At 47.2% G+C, this 17,908-nt stretch overlaps 1 protein-coding gene across 5 annotated transcripts in view; it reads right to left on the bottom strand.

Moving 5' to 3' along the window:
• The window catches only part of LOC105487257 (NF2, moesin-ezrin-radixin like (MERLIN) tumor suppressor), a 101,979-nt gene that overhangs the window by 20,465 nt on the left and 63,606 nt on the right, over nt 1-17,908 (bottom strand). For all 5 annotated transcript variants that reach the window (XR_011614051.1, XM_071080367.1, XM_011750672.3 and 2 more), the window contains exons 9-14: nt 14,261-14,335; nt 11,806-11,919; nt 7,725-7,847; nt 6,201-6,418; nt 4,462-4,567; nt 698-825 (exon numbers count right to left, since the gene is read on the bottom strand). Coding sequence is in view for 4 of the 5 variants with exons in the window: in XM_071080367.1 (XP_070936468.1) it covers nt 698-825; nt 4,462-4,567; nt 6,201-6,418; nt 7,725-7,847; nt 11,806-11,919; nt 14,261-14,335 (764 nt within the window). In the remaining variant the exon portion in view is untranslated. The remainder of the gene's footprint in view (nt 1-697; nt 826-4,461; nt 4,568-6,200; nt 6,419-7,724; nt 7,848-11,805; nt 11,920-14,260; nt 14,336-17,908) is intronic.

The following is a 17,908-nucleotide window of genomic DNA, read 5'->3' as shown; positions in this document are numbered from 1 at the left end:
CACACAGGCACTCAATGCATGGTAGCTGCTGTGGTTGTCCTCCGGCAAGCAGTGGCAGTTAACCAACTTACCACTAGCTCTGGGAACTAGGGGCCCTTGCTTAGACTTCCTCTGCAGTGGGGATCCTTTCCTTTCCATCTCTGATCCACTTCTACCCACCATAAAGGGAAGACGGAGGGCAGTTCAGCAAAAGCTGCCATGATCAGGCCATGCTGGGGCCCTGCCCAGTGCCATCCACTGCAGCAAAGTGGCCCCACCAGCTGTCAGCTTTCCTTAGCCTTGAGCCTGAGTCTCTTCTCTAATCTTTCTTTGTTCTAGACAAGGGAACCACTGTAGATCCCAGTCACTGGAAAACTCAACTAGGAGGCGACTACAGTCCAGTAGTATAACAGCAGTTGAACTGACTCAGAGATGCTAACAACCCAGTTCTACACTTTAAGTGAGGTTTAGAGCCATCATAAACTCCAGGTCACTAGTCAAGTGTTATTTTTATTCATTCAGAATGAATGCTGATCTGTTGTCCCTTAATTTCCAATTAAGGAAATTCTTCCTCCAGCAGGTAAGAGCAGAGCAAACCTTTGTAGGAGCTAATGACAGGCTGTTTCAGCAACCCCTCACCTCTGCCCCAGCTTCCCAAGGCCCCAATCACTCACTCTGGTTCACGGCTGCCCACAGCAGGGCACAGGGGGCTACATACTTTTCTTTCTCTATCTCCATGGAAAGTCGCTTCATGTCAGTATCCTTGAAGTCGAAAGACAGGCTGTCACCAATGAGGTTGAAGCTTGGTATGTCAGGAGGCAACGGTGCTGGAATTGGGTTCATGGGCTATTAATGAGAAATTTCGGATTAGGAGCTTGGGTCATACAAGAACAGAGGGGCACTACTGTGTTGACAACTGATCCTCCATCAGCCACAGCGGCGATAGGCACAACTCAGGTCCTACCTCCCAATGCCACTATGAGCCCCTCCACTTCAGTCCCTCCACATTTGCCACTGCCAGGTGAACAATACCAAAGACTACAAATCCAGGAAAGTCATCCCTCACCCCTCAAATCTCTAACCGTTCTTCACGCTCAGCTGAATCAAACACAAACTCCCACTCGCTTTTTCATTTAGGAAACTCCCGGGCCCTGTGAGAGGGGCTGGAGATGCAGAAAACAAGACAGCATCCTTGGCTTTGAGCAGCTGAAAGTTGTGTTCAGGAAATAGATGTGTTCACAGATCATCACTGTTAAAAAAGGTAAACACTGTAGCCAGGGAGCGAACAGAGGCTAGAAGAGATGCTGCTTTTGCTGGGATCCAAGACAGTGCCACGAGAAGGTTTGCCAGGTGGGAGGTATGGCAATGGGTGGGGCACTGCCCAGCGAGGGTGCCAGGAGTCTGCCATACAGTGTGGAGAGGTGGGGTGGGAGATGGGCACCACCACAAAGGGCTCCACCTGCCCACCAAGGGGCTTGGGATTGGACAATGGAACCGGAGTAGGTCTTGAAGCAGGGGTGGTGTAGTTTTTTTTGGTTTTTGTTTCTGACTTTCATCCCAGAACAAAGGGTCATCTAAAGAGGGCCCCAATCTAGCTCCCTGGCTTCTCCTACTATTTGCCCTACTAAGTCACAGTCAGTATTGTTTATTATCCCCTGGACTACTGCCTTCCCATCTCTGTACCCCTGCCTATCCCATTTCTCCTCCCTATGCTCCATCGCTCTTTCAAGGCCCTTCTCAAACACCATGATCTCTCACCAAAGCCTTTCTAGCCCCTCCCAGCCAGCCGGCAACCCTTTTCTTTACTGTCCCTTAATGCTGTGTTTACAGTTCTCTAATGGTTCTTCTGCAATTCCACCCTGTAAAAGATTTCTTTTTGGCTGTATCTTCTTTCTACTATTTGCAAGTTTCCTGCAAACAATCTGCCTCTTTTTCATCCTTGGATCCCGTACTGAGTCTAGGACACTGTCTGGGAAAGAGCAGAGGCTTGGAACATTCATTTGAGACATTCTCAAGGCCTGAGGCAGACTGTCTGCAGGGGTGCTGAGAGACAGCTCCTGGGGTGCCAGGGATGTCCTGTTTTCTGATCTGGGTGCTGGGTACATAGGTATGTTCAGTTTGTGAAAATTCTTCAAGCTGTACAGTTGTAATCTGGGCACTTCTCTACATGTATGTTATACTTCATAAAAATTTCCAGCAAAAACCAGTACTAGTTGCTGCACCATCAGTGAGAGCATGAACTGGTACAACTGCTTTGAAGAGTATCAAAATTGAAAATTTGACCCCACGGTTCTATTATTAGAATTTATTCTACCAATATATTCACTTGTGTGTGTCAAGATTTGTGTTCAGGGATGTTCAGTGCCATTTTGTTCAAAATTGCAAAAGAAAACAGACTAAATACTCATCTGTGAGGGACTGGTTAAATGAACTGCAATCCATCCGCACAACAAAACATGATTAAAAAGCTGATATGGATGATCTCCTCCAGGATTGACTGCTAAGAGGAGAGAGCAGTTACAGCAGTGTATAAACTTTGCTCCAGGCCGGGCGCGGTGGCTCAAGCCTGTAATCCCAGCACTTTGGGAGGCCGAGGCGGGCGGATCACGAGGTCAGGAGATCGAGACCATCCTGGCTAACACAATGAAACCCCGTCTCCACTAAAAATACAAAAAAATTAGCCGGGCGTGGTGGCGGCGCCTGTAGTCCCAGCTACTCGGGAGGCTGAGGCAGGAGAATGGCGGGAACCCGGGAGGCGGAGCTTGCAGTGAGCCGAGATTGCGCCACTGCACTCCAGCCTGGGTGACAGAGCGAGACTCCGCCTCAAAAAAAAAAAAAAAAAAAAAAAAAAAAAAGCTTTGCTCCAGTGTATATTTTAAAAACAACACATAGAGGCTGGGCACAGTGGCTCATGCCTATAATCCCAGCACTTTGGGAAGCTGAGGCAGGCAGATCACTTAAGCTCTGAAGTTTGAGACCAGCTGGGGCAATATGGCAAAACCCTGTCCCTACCAAAAAAAAAAAAAAATTAGCTGGGCGTGGTGGCACATGCCTGTGGTCCCAGCTACTCAGGAGACTGGGGCGGGAGGATCGCTTGAGCCTACCAGGCGGAGGTTGCAGTGAGCCGAGATTTTGCCACTGCATTCCAGCCTGGGTGACAGAGTAAATAAAACTCTCTCTCTCTCAAAAAATAATAATAATAATAAACAAAATAAAAAATAAAAACAAAACACACATCTCAGGTGTTCAGCCCAGCTGAGTGCTCAGACGACTCCAGTCCCAGCTACCATCTGACTGTGACCACCAGAGAGATCCCCAGCAAGGATCTCTGTCTGGCCCAGTCAACCCAACAAGCCACCAGAGGTATAATAAAGGGTTGTTTCGGCCACACAGTTGGCTTGGGTGGGTTGTTACATAGTAACAGAGAACCAGGATATACGGCAACAGCAAACTGCTTACGTTTTCCCCACCTCAAACCCTGGGCAGCTTGTGGCTCTGGTGCCCTGTGTGCATCTGGGTCATGTATGTGCCTGTACCATGTGCTTGAATGTAAGTATGGGTACGTGTGTGTGTCCGTGCTGTGTGTGTGGATGTGCCATGTGCATGAATATATGTATGGCTACATGTGTGTGTCTGTGCTGTGTGTATGGATGTGCCATGTAGATGACTGTGCTGTGTGTGAGTCTGGGCCATGTGTGTGCATCTGTGCCCTCACCCTAAATACCCTATGTTCTCTTCTCTACCTGGCTACTTCCTGCTCCCCCTTCAAGCATCAGTGTAGACACCATATTGAGCCTCTCCTGCCCCTCCAGGCTGGGCTGTGTCCTCCTCCTCTAGGCACCTGTGCACCCTGAGAACACCTGTCAGGACAGAGACTTCCAACTGTGTGGCACTATGTGGACACTGAACAAATACACAAAAAAAATAAATAAAAAATAAAATGCCAAACTGAATGCACAGAAGAAAGGAGGGAAAGAGGTTTCTATTCATTTTGTGACCCCATTTAATGGAAGTCTGCCTCTGTGTCCCCAAACTGAGAGTGGCTACTCGTTCTTGCATGGCAGTAATTCACTCTGAGGTGTACAGCCAATCCCTTCCCAGAACTATAATTATGATATATGGTATATACTGATAGTTGAAGATTACATTCAGCTCAGCATTAAGAGGCAAGAGAGCAAATTCGCTTGAGGATAATTTGGGACTATATTACTTAGAACAAGAAAAACATTCCAGAGCTGGAAAAGGCCCTGTTGCCTGTTATCCAGGCAACCAAAGAGACAACTAACTAGTCCAAAGCCAAATGGCAGACCAGGATGTTCTACCCGGTCCCTAACTGCAGGCTCTCTGCATCTCTCATCCTGCCATGTGTTTGCTTGAATGGTCACCCTGAAGGCACCGCCAGATGAACTGAAGGGCCGGGAGGAAAGAGAACATCACCCACCAGGACTAAGGCGGCCCCAGCTGGTGGCCCCCCAGGCTCACCGGGTACGTGGGCTTGGTGGCAATCTCCAGGAGCTTCTGCTTGGCTCTTCGCTCTGCCTCGCGTGCTTCCTGCAGGTCCTGCTTCAGCTGATCTGCCTCTTTGGCCCTGCAAGGAAAGGATGAGATGTCAGCTTCACAGAAGAGGGCAGGTGGTGGGAAAAGACCCCACACCACCCCTGCAGAGGAGGGACCTGGCCTAACCCTGAGGATGGCACCTGAAGAAGTGAAAAAGGACAGTGAGACAGGGACATTTACATGAAATCAGAACTTCCAAAGCAAGGACAACATTCCTGAGATTTTTCATTTGAGTTGGTAAATCTAAACTGGAAGAGCAGGAAAACTGAGAGAAACCAGGCCTTCTACAGCCAGGAGACGGAGGAGCTGGAGGGGGCACCAGCAGCTTTCTCTGCTTTGTTTTTGGGTGAGAGTGAGCTGGGCAAAGGAAGAGCCCAGAGGATCAAAGTTCTTTTTTTTTTTTTTTTTTTTTTTTTTTGAGACGGAGTCTCGCTCTGTCGCCCAGGCTGGAGTGCAGTGGCGCGATCTTGGCTCACTGCAAGCTCCGCCTCCCGGGTTCATGCCATTCTCCTGCCTCAGCCTCCCGAGTAGCTGGGACTACAGGCGCCCACAACCGCGCCCGGCTAATTTTTTGTATTTTTAGTAGAGACGGGGTTTCACCGTGGTCTGGATCTCCTGACCTTGTGATCCGCCCGCCTCGGCCTCCCAAAGTGTTGGGATTACAGGCGTGAGCCACTGCGCCCGGCCCAAAGTTCTTATATTGGATCACAAAGGGCAGAATATACAAGAACTGCATCTTCACAGCCTCTGGATAAAACACTGGTGGGCCTTGTGCCCACTTTCTCCAGCAGGAAGATGAGCCTCGTCACTGAGGGCACCCGCACCCTGGTGCAGATCGTCACCCTATGGGGCTCAGGGTGGACACGGCATGTGAGGCCTGGCCCGACCTGCATCATGCACAGCGAGTGTGACCCGCATACAGCAAGGGGCCTGAAGCAGGGCAGGCAAAAGGGAACCATATTCCCAGAACGACATGCAAAGGGTGGTGAGGAAAACTGTAGTGACTGCACCTTGGTAGCTAAAAGCCAAATTCAAGTGCTCTAAATCAACAGAGCCAAAAGCTGTGGGGAATGTGTCAGTGTTTATCTGAAGGCTACAGGCCTATAATAGTCTTTCAAAAGTACAGACAACAGTTCCATCCTTCAACCTGGCCATGAGTGGGACGTCCCAGTCACAGAGACCATCCTAGCCCCCCTTCCCCATGTGCCAAGGAAGGCTGGGGAATGCAGGCACTAGTTCCCCTTTAAAGGTGAGCAGCTGCTGTTCTCCTGCAGACCCACCGAATGAAAGCAGAAAAGAACCACGTTTTGTTTTTGCTTTTTTTATGCACAAAGAGCCTCCTCACATCTCTTTAGCTGAAAGCGGTCTGTGGATATGCTCAGGGGTTTTCCTGCACACACGGCCATCAGAGAGACAGGGGCTTATCAAAGAGACACAACAGAGGGGCCCACCTAGCAGGAGAACTGAGTTCCTGTGCCCAACCAGTAGCGCCAACCCCAAAATGGATGAAGCACCAGTCACCATCAGCCAAGGAGGAGCCTCCCCCCGCCCAGAAGATGGGGAAGCAGCTTGAGGACAGCTGCTGTAGAGCTCAGCCTCAGGGAAGGCTGGTCTACGGCCCTTCACCAGCCTCCTCACCAGTCTGGTGCCCAGTGCCCCCTCACCTCCTCTCTGACTCCTCAGCCATCTTCAGTGCCAGCACCTCGGCTTCCAGCACCTTCTGCTCCATCAGGCGCTTCTCCTCCTCCGTGCGAATGGCTGTGGCCTTGATGCGTTGCATTTCCTGCTCAGCCTCTGCGGCCTTCTGGGCCAGAAGTTTTGCCTCCTCCTCAGTGATCTGGGCCTTTTCAGCCAAAAGGTCGGCTGTCTCCTCAGACCGCATCTGGAGGGCACGGTGCTCTTAGCTGAAGCTGGATCATGTGTTATTCTCCCGCCCAGATCTGCCTTGAACACTGAGATGCGACAAACCAGAGTCTCGGACTCCTGGGGTCCTGCTGCTGAGTGCCCTCCATGACTCTCTGACAAGAGATGACAAGCCCCTTTCCCCAGCTTTTCAGAAGGGTCCTTTGGGCTGCACCCATGGGGAGTAACAAGAGCACCTTCTCTGAGTACCCACTTCAGCCCAGGCTTCTGCTGCATGTGGAGAAAAACAACTTAAACTCTGCTCTTTCCCTTTAAATCAGTGGTTCAAACCAGAGGAGCTTTTTGCCCCCTGCAAGAGACATGTGGCAGGCCGGGCACGGTGGCTCACGCCTATAATCCCAGCACTTTGGGAGGCCAAAGCGGACGGATCACCTGAGGTCAGGAGTTCAAGACCAGTCTGGCTAACATGGTGAAAACCCATTTCTACTAAAAATACAAAAAATGAGCCGGGTGTGGTGGCAGGCGCCTGTAATCCCAGCTACTCAGGAGGCTGAGGCAGGAGAATCACTTGAACCCGGGAGGTGGAGGTTGCAGTCAGCCGAGATCATGCCATTGCACTCCAGTTTGGGCAACAAGAGCGAAACTCCATCTCAGAAGAAAAAAAAAGTATGGCTGGGCGCGGTGGCTCACACCTATAATCATAGCACTTTGGGAGGTTGAGGCAGGCAGATCACGAGGTCAGGAATTCAAAACCAGCCTGACCAACATGGTGAAACTTTGTCTCTACTAAAAATACAAAAATTAGCTGGGCATGGTGGCGTGTGACTGTAATCCCAGCTGCTCGGGAGACTGAGGCAGGAGAATCGCTTGAACCTGGGAGGCGAAGATTGCAGTAAGCCAAGATCGTGCCACTGTGCACTCCAGCCTGTGCAACAGAGCAAGACTCCGTCTCTCAAAAAAAAAGAGACATACGGCAATGTCTGAAGATGTTTTGGATTGTTACAAATGGAAGGTGAGGTGCTGCTACTGGGATCTAGTGCCTACAGCAAAGGATGGTCAGCCCCAAATGTCAGTAGTGCACAGGCTGAGAAGCCCTGCTGTAAAGGCAACCTCGTGGTGAAAGTGGAATTTGGCTGCACATAAGCTCAAACTAAATCTGCTTCTGCCAACACAGGTGGAAAGAAAAGGCACTGATCTTTTTTAAAGCTGAAATTAAGTCTTTCAAAGCAAACGCTGCTAACTCATGGTCTTCAGGAGGCCGAGCTCCAGAAAAGCCAAGGAAGCCCCCAGGTAGCCTCCTGGAACCCCGGTCCCTCAGAAATCACCAGTGCTTCGTTGGCCATAGTTGCTTCTTCTTTCATCTGCAGCAGCCTCCTCTCCAACTCATCCCTCGTGCGTTCAGCCTCCTCCCTCATCTGCTTCTCTCGAGCGAGGCGCTGCCGCTCCATCTGCGGGGGGTGAAGAAAAAGTCACTGAATCACAGGGCTCGAGACCTAGGGTGCCCAAAGATGCCCCATCTCCAGAGTCTCCCCTTTTGGGACCTTTTTCCTTCCCTTTCCTTTAGGTAACCAGGGTCATTCTTATTGCTCCCCACCCCATTCTTCTAAACCAGTTGCAGAGTTGAAAGCTGAGCCACTTAAAAAAAATTCTAGTAGTGAATGAACAAACGAACAACCAACAAAAAACCAAACCGAGTCTCGACCTGGATAGAAAGAGGCATTCTTTTTTTTTTTTTTTTTTTTTTTTTTGAGACAGAGTCTTCCTCTGTCGCCCAGGTTGGAGTGCAGTGGCATGACCTCGGCTCACTGCAACCTCTGCCTCCCAGGTTCAATCAATTCTCCTGCATCAGCCTCTCCAGTAGCTGGGACTGTAGGCGCCTGCAACCATGCCCGGCTAATTTTTGTATTTTTTAGTAGAGACAAGGTTTCACCATATTGGCCAGGCTGGTCTTGAACTCCTGACCTTGTGATCCACCCGCCTTGGCCTCCCAAAGTGCTGGATTTACAGGCATGAGCCACCGTGCCCAGCAGACGGAGGCATTCTTATACATGGTGCACTGAAATGGCTACCTTGCCAATGCTGCTTTTTGTTGGGAAACCTCAGGTGGCTCTGCCCCGTGGCTGATGGGACACAATGCAGGACCTCCTCCCTCAGATAGAGCCCCAGAAATAAGCAGCTTTCTCATCTGGGCAGGCAAGTCATCTCACCATTTCTAATCCACATGGACCCCTCTCACATCTCTGATTTCATCAACAATAGCTCCACTCTTGCCTCTGACCCACAGAGAAGATGGAATCATTCTACGTGATGCATCAATAGTTCACACATTGTATTTCATAGGGGGGAGCTGCAACAGCCACAGCACAGACTTGCACAGCCTCATGCAGAGACAACTCCTGAGCCAGGCCTATGACAGGAGGGAGCCAGGCAGGGAACACAGCCCCCTGTCCTTAAGGCAACAGTACAAAGCCACCACTACCTCCCTTGCCTTCTGGATCACTGCATTAATTGGACCACATGCTGAGCTTAATAAGGGGAACAAGTACAAGACAGTGCCATTCCTCTGTGATCCTGGGGTACTAACTGAGTTCAGAAAGCAGAATCCAGAAGTGGCCACTGCATTATTTTCTGCCTTAAATAATTTAAAGCACATTTAATTACTTCTTGCTTCAATCTTATCCCACACTCTGGTCATACAAGGTTTCTAAGACTGCTGCTTTTTCTAAATCCTAAGTAAAAAAAAAAAAAAAAAAAATATATATATATATATATATATATACACACACACACACATATTATACACACATTACATACATTGGAGCTTGAAAAGATAATGCAAAGACAAGCAATAAAACGGTGAAAGTTGTTCTCCAATTTTCTTGCAAGTCAGTGAAAAGCTTGGCCAATTTGTTCTCTAATTTCCATCATATTACAATTTCCATAAGGTGGCTTACTACATATCTATAATTCTTTTTTTTTTTTTATGCTTTAAGTTCTAGGGTACATGTGCACAATGTGCAGGTTTGTTACATATGTATACATGTGTCATGTTGGTGTGCTGCACCCATTAACTCGTCATTTACATTAGGTATATCTCCTAATGCTATCCCTCCCCACTTCCCCCTATAATTCTTAAAGAAAGAGAGAAGAGAAGAGAAGAGAAGAGAAGAGAAGAGAAGACAAGACAAGACAAGACAAGACAAGACAAGACAAGACAAGACAAGACAAGACAAGAGAAGAGAGCCCAGTTAGGCCAGGCAGGCACAGCAGCTCATGCCTGTCTTCCTAGCACTTTGGGGGGCCAAAGCGGGAGGAATGCTTGAGCCCAGGAGTTTGAGATCAGCCTGGGTAACATAGAAAGAGCTGATCTCTACAAAACAATTAAAATTAACTAGGTGTGGTAGCATGCACTTGTAGTCCCAGCTACTTGAGGGGCTGAGGCAGAAGGATTGCTCAAGCCCAGGAGCTCGAGGTTACAGTGAGCTATGATGGCACTACTGCACTCCAGTCTTCGTGACAGAACAAGACCCAGTCTCTTATTTTAAAAAAAAAAAAAAAAGGCCGGGCGCGGTGGCTCAAGCCTGTAATCCCAGCACTTTGGGAGGCCGAGACGGGCGGATCACGAGGCCAGGAGATCGAGAGACGATCCCGGCTAACATGGTGAAACCCCGTCTCTACTAAAAAAATACAAAAAAACTAGCCGGTCGAGGTGGCGGGCGCCTGTAGTCCCAGCTACTCGGGAGGCTGAGGCAGGAGAACGGCGTAAACCCAGGAGGCGGAGCTTGCAGTGAGCTGAGATCCGGCCACTGCACTCCAGCCTGGGTGACAGAGCAAGACTCCGTCTCAAAAAAAAAAAAAAAAAAAAAGTCAGGTAATCTCCTTCAGTTCTTGGCACTGTACTTTCCCGGAGACCTCTACCCCAATATAAAGGACCTCCTATTCACAAAATCAGTTTGCTGCTTACAAAGACTGTAAGGTGTAATATACATCCCTTCATCCGAGATGGAGAAGGTACATCATTAGTTTCACCTGATGGATGAGAAAACTGAGGTCTGGAAGGTAAGTCATTGACTTAGTCACATTCTAAATTTCAGATCTGGCTCCAAGGTCAGTGTCTGACCTTGATCTGTGGTTGCCCAGATGCCAGGTTTGTGGTTCTGCTGTGCTGTAGGCAGTGCCGATCGCAGTGTTCCTGCTATTCTCTGCCGGGGCCCACAGGCTACATATTCCTTGACACTTTCAGATTTCTTACTTCTAAGCTTTGCTCTGCTAAGAAAAAGGTCAAAGAGAGCTCTCCTCCTTCTTCTTATGTATTTATTTTGGTATTTTGTTTTGCTTCTGTTTTGAAACAGGGTCTTGCTTGGTCACCCAGGCTGGAATGTAGTGGTGCAATCATAGCTCACTGCAGCCTCAAATTCCTAGGCAAGTGATCCTCCTGCGTTGGCCTCCCAAAGTGCTGGAGTTATAGGGATGAGCCACTGCCAAGAGCTCTTCATGAAACTGCCACTATGACCCCATGCTGGCTCAGTAGGATTTCTTTGTCCAACAAATCCATCCCATCACCCCCAAAGCATCCCAAACAACACATGTGTGGCCTGCCACCTCAGAAAGCAAAGAGATGAAGAGCTGGAAGCACACTGGGCATTTCACTCTAAATCCTAGGGCTGGGAGCCAGCCTCTCCATTGTATCAAAATCAGAAAGGTGCACACAGACTAATTATTACACCTCTGAGCTTCCAAGTCCTGAGGGCAGCCAACTGCAGCCGCTGCTACTCTATCTAGTAGTTCATCCAAAAACACAACTGATATTCTCAGCAGTAAGGCCCAAATTAGTTGTGTGGATTTCCATGAGTAGAGAAGGTTTATGAGTAGAAAACAATGATGCAGATCATCCAGTCTGCTGATAGGTGCTCCTGCCACCTCCTGGGGCAGGTGACATGCCATGAGGTCTCACCTGCAGTGGGGAATTGCGGCCAGAGTCCAATTAGCATTCCAGCAGCAAGCACTGAAATGCCACCCTGCATTCTATCACCATCTAATTAGAAAAGGAGAAGGCTGCACAAGGAGGCAGACAGGCAAAAAAAGCAAGCAAGCTAGCTAGCTGGACAGATAGATGCATGCACTCTTGGCTATTTTGTCCCAAACCGGTGTTAATCACACTTAATTTCTCCAAGTGTAGAAATTACTAGAGATATTTCTTTTAGATATGCTATTAGGGTTTATTCCTCATTTCCAGAGCTGACATCCCACCAGGTAGGCATCAGCAAATGAAGATCCAACAGGGATAAAACAAGAGCAGGTATGTCCATGGCCAAAAGACTCCTGCGAGCCCACAACCACTCCTCACCTCCCAGGCCAGGACTGATCACACAGTGACATCATCAGTTAAAACAAAGTCATGCTCACCTGCTTTCTAGCCTTCTCCTCCCTGGCCTGGGCTTTCATCTGCTGAACTTCCAAAGAATCGGCTTTCCTCCTCCTCATAAATAGATCATGGTTCCCGATACATAGCTGGAGAATCTGTGGCCACAGAAGCAGACAAAAAGGTTAATATCCACAAATTTACTTCACTGCCTGCCGGCTCACTAGTGCTATAGCAGTTTGAGCTCTTGCAGGTAGCAGTAAACGTGAAGATGAACGCATGGAGTGAAACACTAACGCCCTGCTAGGGGCCTCTAGTGCTCTCAGCTGTGGAAACATGCAAAATGAAGGTGCCTCAGATATGCCAGGAGGTAAAAATCACAAATGAAGAGAGCACTAGAGGACACTTCACCATGTCTTCTGGGTGCACCTTACTCTCCTACATCAAGATGTGGTTCTGCAGACCAGGGAGGATAGGAAAGCTCATTCAGTAAGCTGGGCTAAGGCAACAGGGTGCATGTGGAAAAAAATAAGTTGGATCCCTCCCTCACACCTTACACAAAAATCAACTCCAGAAGGATTGAAGACTTAAATGCAAAGATTAAGCCCTTGAAACTTTCAGAAGACAATATAGAAGAATATCTTAATGATCACAGGATAAGAGAAGATGCCAAGTAAGACGCAAAAAGTGATTAAGAAAAAAAATTATATATTTGTCTACATTAAAATTAAACATTTTTATTGTCAAGACATAAAAAAAGAAAAACAGAGCCACCAACTGGAAGATATAGCCAATAAAGAAAACAGCTTAGGTGCAGTAGCTCACACCTGTAATCCCAGCACTTTTGGAGGCCAAGGTGGGAGGATCCTTGAGCCCAGGAGTTCAAGACCAGCCTGGGTGACATAGTGAGATGCCATCTCTACAAAAACATCAAAAAATTTGGCCAGACATGGTGGCCCAGCACTTTGGGAAGTGTAATCCTAGTACTTTGGGAAGTGGAGGCCAGCAGATTGCTTGAGCCTAGAGTTTAAGATAAGCCTGGACAACATGGCAAAACCTCGTCTCTATGAAAAACACAAAAAATTAGCTGGGCATGGCGGTGTGTGCCTGTAGTCCCAGCTACTGGGGAGGCTGAGGTGGAAGGATCACCTGAGCCTGGGGAGGTCCATGCTGCAGTGAGCCATGATCGTGTCATTACATTTCAGCCTGGGCAACAGAGTGAGACCCTATTTCAAAATCTCAAACAAAAAAAGTTAATATGATAATGAGATACCATTTTAGATGCACAAGATTGGCAAAAATTTTTAAAGGCTGATAATACAAGTATTAAGGATAGCAAAAAAGAAATTTCACCCACTACTGTTGGCTCTGTAAAAATCAATTCACCTTCTTTAGAAAACAATGTGTCACAATTTTGAAATTTGAACATATACTGAGCCCTGTACCCCTACTCCTAAATTCTATTTTTTATTTATTTTTATGTATTTATGTTTTTTGAGATGAAGTTTTGCTCTTGTTGCCCAAGCTGGAGTGCAATGGCATGATCTCGGCTCACCGCAACCTCCACCTCCTGGGTTCGAGCGATTCTCCTGCCTCAGCCTCCTAAGTAGCTGGGATTTATAGGCATGTGCCACCACGCCTGACTAATTTTATATTTTTAGTAGAGATAGGGTTTCTCCATGTTGATCAGGTTGGTCTCGAACTCCTGACCTCAGGTGATCCACCTGCCTCAGCCTCCCAAAGTGCTGGGATTACAGGCATTGAGCCACTGTGCCTGGCCCTATTTTTTATTTTTTTTAAATTTTATTCATTTTCATTTTTGGGGGGACAGGGTCTTGCTATGCTGCCCAGGCTGGTCTCAAACTCCTGGCCTCAAACAATTATCCCGCTTTGACCTCCCCAAGTGCTGAGATTACAGGCATGAGCCACCCCACCTAGCCCAGTATACTCAAGACTCCAAAGGAACTATTGCCTATGTACACCAGGAGGCAGATACAAAAGTTTTCAAAACAGCCTGTTAAAACAGTATAGAAATGACTGGGCACAATGGCTCACACCTGTAATCCCAGCACTTTGGGAGGCCAAGGTTGGATGGGTCACCTGAGGTCAGGAGTTCAACACCAGCCTTACCAATATGGTGAAACCCTGTCTCTACTGAAAATACAAAAATTAGCTGGGCATGGTGTCTCATGTCTGTAATCCTCTCGGGAGGCTGAGGCAGGAGAATCTCTTGAACCTGGGAGGCGGAGGTTGCAGTGAGCCGAGATGGCACTGCCACTGCACTCCAGCCTGGGCGACAGAGCGAGACTCTGTCTCAAAAAAAAAAAACCTTCCTCATGATATAATTTAGTTTTAACTCTAAGCTAAAGAGAAAGTATGTGCCAAGTGAGATACCATTCTACACTTCACAAGATGTCACTCTGATATTCTTTAAAAAGAAGTATTCAATTCTCAGAAAAGCTACCATTATCAGTAATGAAAACCAGGATCTCAACTTACCAGCTTATTAACACGAAGCTTTGAGGAGTTAAACTTGAAGACATCAATTTTCTTATCCAGTGGTTTAATAGTAAACTGGAAGAATGAAGCAGAACACAGTTTCAGTCCGACAGCCTGGAATGTTACCACCAATTGGAAATTCCACAAATGCAGCAACCACACTGGCCACAGACCAGCATGAAGCTATGCCTTGTCCTGGCTTCCCAGTGTCCAGGCACTAAACCTCGGGGAATTAGGAGCACCAAGTCTCGGGCTGTGGAAGCTCAGGACCCTAAAGGTGTGCTCTCTAGGCCGTCTTAGGCATGAGTGTGGGAAGGGATTCTTGACAACCTAAAATAAGCATCCTTAACGGGCCCACCCCTGAGGCCAACACTGGAGGGCTACTATAGTCTAGGGCATGGGCCTGCCTTTGTGAAGCTCACCATCTAGTTGGAACTAGGCTAACAACAGCCAATTATTCAAGAAATCACATCATATATTGGTGCTTCATTGGGTGGTGCAAATCACAAATGTGTGGAGGTTCAGAGTAGATCCACCAGAAGCAAGAGAGAGTGAAGCTGATCTTAGAAGAAGAATCCAACAGGGTAGCTAAAAGGCAGGCTGAAGGGGCATTCTGCACAGAGCAAAACCAGAAATAAGGTAGAGATGGGGAAATGAGCTGTGTGTGTGTGTGTGTGTGTGTGTGCGCGCGCGCATGTGTGTGTGTGTGGTATTAGCTTTTTGGTGACTAAGATGATATAATAGGCTTAGCCTGGGAGGGAGGAAGAGGTGGGCGTAGGGGCTGGCAGTGAGAACAAAAGTCAGAGGTGGCCAGATATGGTGGCTCACACCTGTAATCCTAACACTTTGGAAGGCCGAGGTGGGAGGATCGCTTGAGGTCAGGAGTTCAAGGCTGCAGTGAGTTGTAACTGCACAACTGCACTCCAGACTGGACAGTAGAGTAGACCCCTATTTCAAAAAAAAAAAAAAGAGGGTTTAGGTTTGATGTGACAGGATACCTGTGCTCACCACAGGTTTCTGAACATGGGAATAATTTGATAAAAGCTGTTAATAGAATCAAATGGGGAAAAAAGGACTATAGTAGAAGGGAAAACAGTCCTTGATTCTGAAATCAAAATGGAGAGAAAGATGAATGATAAGGACAGGGTGGTGACTTGGTAGGAGAACCTAGGGTTAGACCACTAGCGGGAAAGCCTGCAAGTAACAAATGGCTGCTGTTCTCAACCGCTCCAGATAAGACCAAATAGATTCTAGATTTCCAAGATGCACTTACAAAATGGATATCCATTCCCAAGAAACACTTGCTAAGCAGATAAATATGTTTGGGAAGATAATATTTCTTTCACATGTTCTATTGCCCAAGAAGGGGTTAGTACACTGAGGACAGAAAACGATCCTTTGTTTAGCTTTCGGCCAAGTTAACTTCGAAGCAGTGTTGCTCTTGTGTAGGCTGCTATTCATGAATTTTGTGAGCTTATTTTTGGCTTTGCTGTCAAACCCTGGAGCTGTCAGTGGGAAACCACAAGTAGTGGGGAAACTGCAGGCTCTGCACCACGCCAGGGCGTACACAAAGAATCAACGGATCACTTAAAATAAACTAACATTTCTGTTTTGACAGCACGGCTGTCATGCCTAACTACCAAGACTACTTCTTTTATGTCAAATCAGCTTGGGTTCTGCTTACTGCATGAGTTACTGACATGATGGAACATGATGGCGCCTGGCCCCCAGAGAGGGCATATTAGAGTTTACTGTGTCAGGCCATACTACGGGAGACTTCAATCCTTGGCTTCTTTGAAGAACGGGTGTTTGGGGAGTCTTTAGCGCACAAATGTGTGGATGGGCAATACACAGACTTTCTGAAATTGGGAGATGGAAAACTACCATAGGGTGGCACACATACAGCTTTATGTCATGTGGAACTTTCAGTTTAAGTATTTTAAAAAAGCAATACCTATCTGCTTATCTCCTGGGCTAAATACTTACAAAAACTTCAAAGTCAGAATGTTCTGAATTAAGGGGCTCAGTCTGTCTTATCAAGCATGGTTGAGTAGATCAAAACCACATACTGGAAACCAGGGGCCTGTGTTCCCTTCCTTGAGTTGTCATGAAGAAAGAGAAAATAGGAAATACGCTCAGGTTTGGGGCTCTGCAGGCAGCAACAAAAGCTGTTCCTATTCTTCACTCTCTACTCTGTGTCCTGGCTGTGCAGGTACCAGGAGGTCACTGAGTGGAGCCTCCCTCTCCCTGGTGCCCCTGTGCTCTCAGGGCTCAGCCTCTGGGCCTCCCTGAAAGGCAGGGGCTGTGGCATCAGCAACTCCAGCTCCTACCCTCTGCTACTTCACTCAGACACAGGTCACTGGATCCTTCTGTGTCTCTGCTTCCTGATGTGACACAGAGATAATGACAACACAGCCCCTGCCTTTACAGCAGTGTTCTTAGACAGATTAAATTCAGAGGGTCAGGGTGAAAGTGCTTGTATATGGAAGACAACATCATGTCTCTTCCACAGCACTTATTTATGATAGCAGGTGAGTAGTTACTTGACTTCCTTGAAGGCTAAGACTGGATCTTCTACATCTTTGTTTCCCCCATGAAATCTAACACAAAGCAGATGTTCAATGATTCCTTTAAAATTAATGCAGAATAGGTGAGCACGGTGGCTCACACCTATAATTCCAGCACTTTGGGAGGCGGAGGTGGGAGGATTGCTCGAGCCCAGAAGTTCAAGACCAGCCTGGGCAATGTGGCAAAACCCCATCTCTACAAAAAATTAGCCAGGTGTGGTGGCACATGCCTGTAGTCTCAGCTACCTGGGAGGCTAAGGTGAGAGGATCACCTGAGCCCAGGGAGGTCCAGGCTGCAGTGAGCTTTGATCATGTGCCACTGCATTCCAGCCTCAGTGACAGAATGAGAGCCTGTCTCAAAAAATAATAATAATAAAATAAAATGAATGAAGAATGAATGAATGGATGAGTGAATGAATGAATGAATGGATGAATAAACATAAGATTATACATTATGGGACCTTTTTGGTAAAAGTCACCACCCTATATGGAAATATTTGAATTCTAAGAGCATTTGTCTAAGTTATTCAACCTTAATTATTTTGGAATTCTTGTAAGCATATTAACCTAATATACATATTTATATCATTACTGAGACACACACAAAACACATATATGTCCATATGTGTATATGTGTATATATATATTTCTCTGCCACATGTATCAAGCACCAGACACAGAAAGAAAGCTCAATAAAGACCACACTTAAAATACAAAGAGAATTTAAGCCAGGTGCTGTGGCGCACACCTATAGCAGCTACTCAGGAGGATGAGGTAGAAGGATTGCTTGAGCCCAGGATTCAAATCCAGTCTGGGCATACATAATGAAATCCTGTCTCTAAAAAAGAAAAAAAAAAATACAAAGAGAATTTATTGACAGAAATACAAAGCCAAGTAATGAGAAAAATGTTACTGTTTTCGTTTACTATTCTTTGGGGTTTCTCCCTGGCAAGTTGAGCTTCCCAGCTTCCTATTAGTCATAGTGGGGTTATTGATGCCAATACTGTTCTGTAAATACTTCGAAAATCAACAACCACATCCTCAAAGCCTGGGAATTAAAGGATTCTATGAATAACAAGGA

The sequence above is a fragment of the Macaca nemestrina genome, chromosome 15, assembly GCF_043159975.1.
Source record: "Macaca nemestrina isolate mMacNem1 chromosome 15, mMacNem.hap1, whole genome shotgun sequence".
In the NCBI taxonomy this organism is placed as follows: domain Eukaryota; kingdom Metazoa; phylum Chordata; class Mammalia; order Primates; family Cercopithecidae; genus Macaca; species Macaca nemestrina.
Note: the sequence above shows the minus strand (reverse complement) of the source record. Positions and strands in the feature narration are given on the sequence as shown.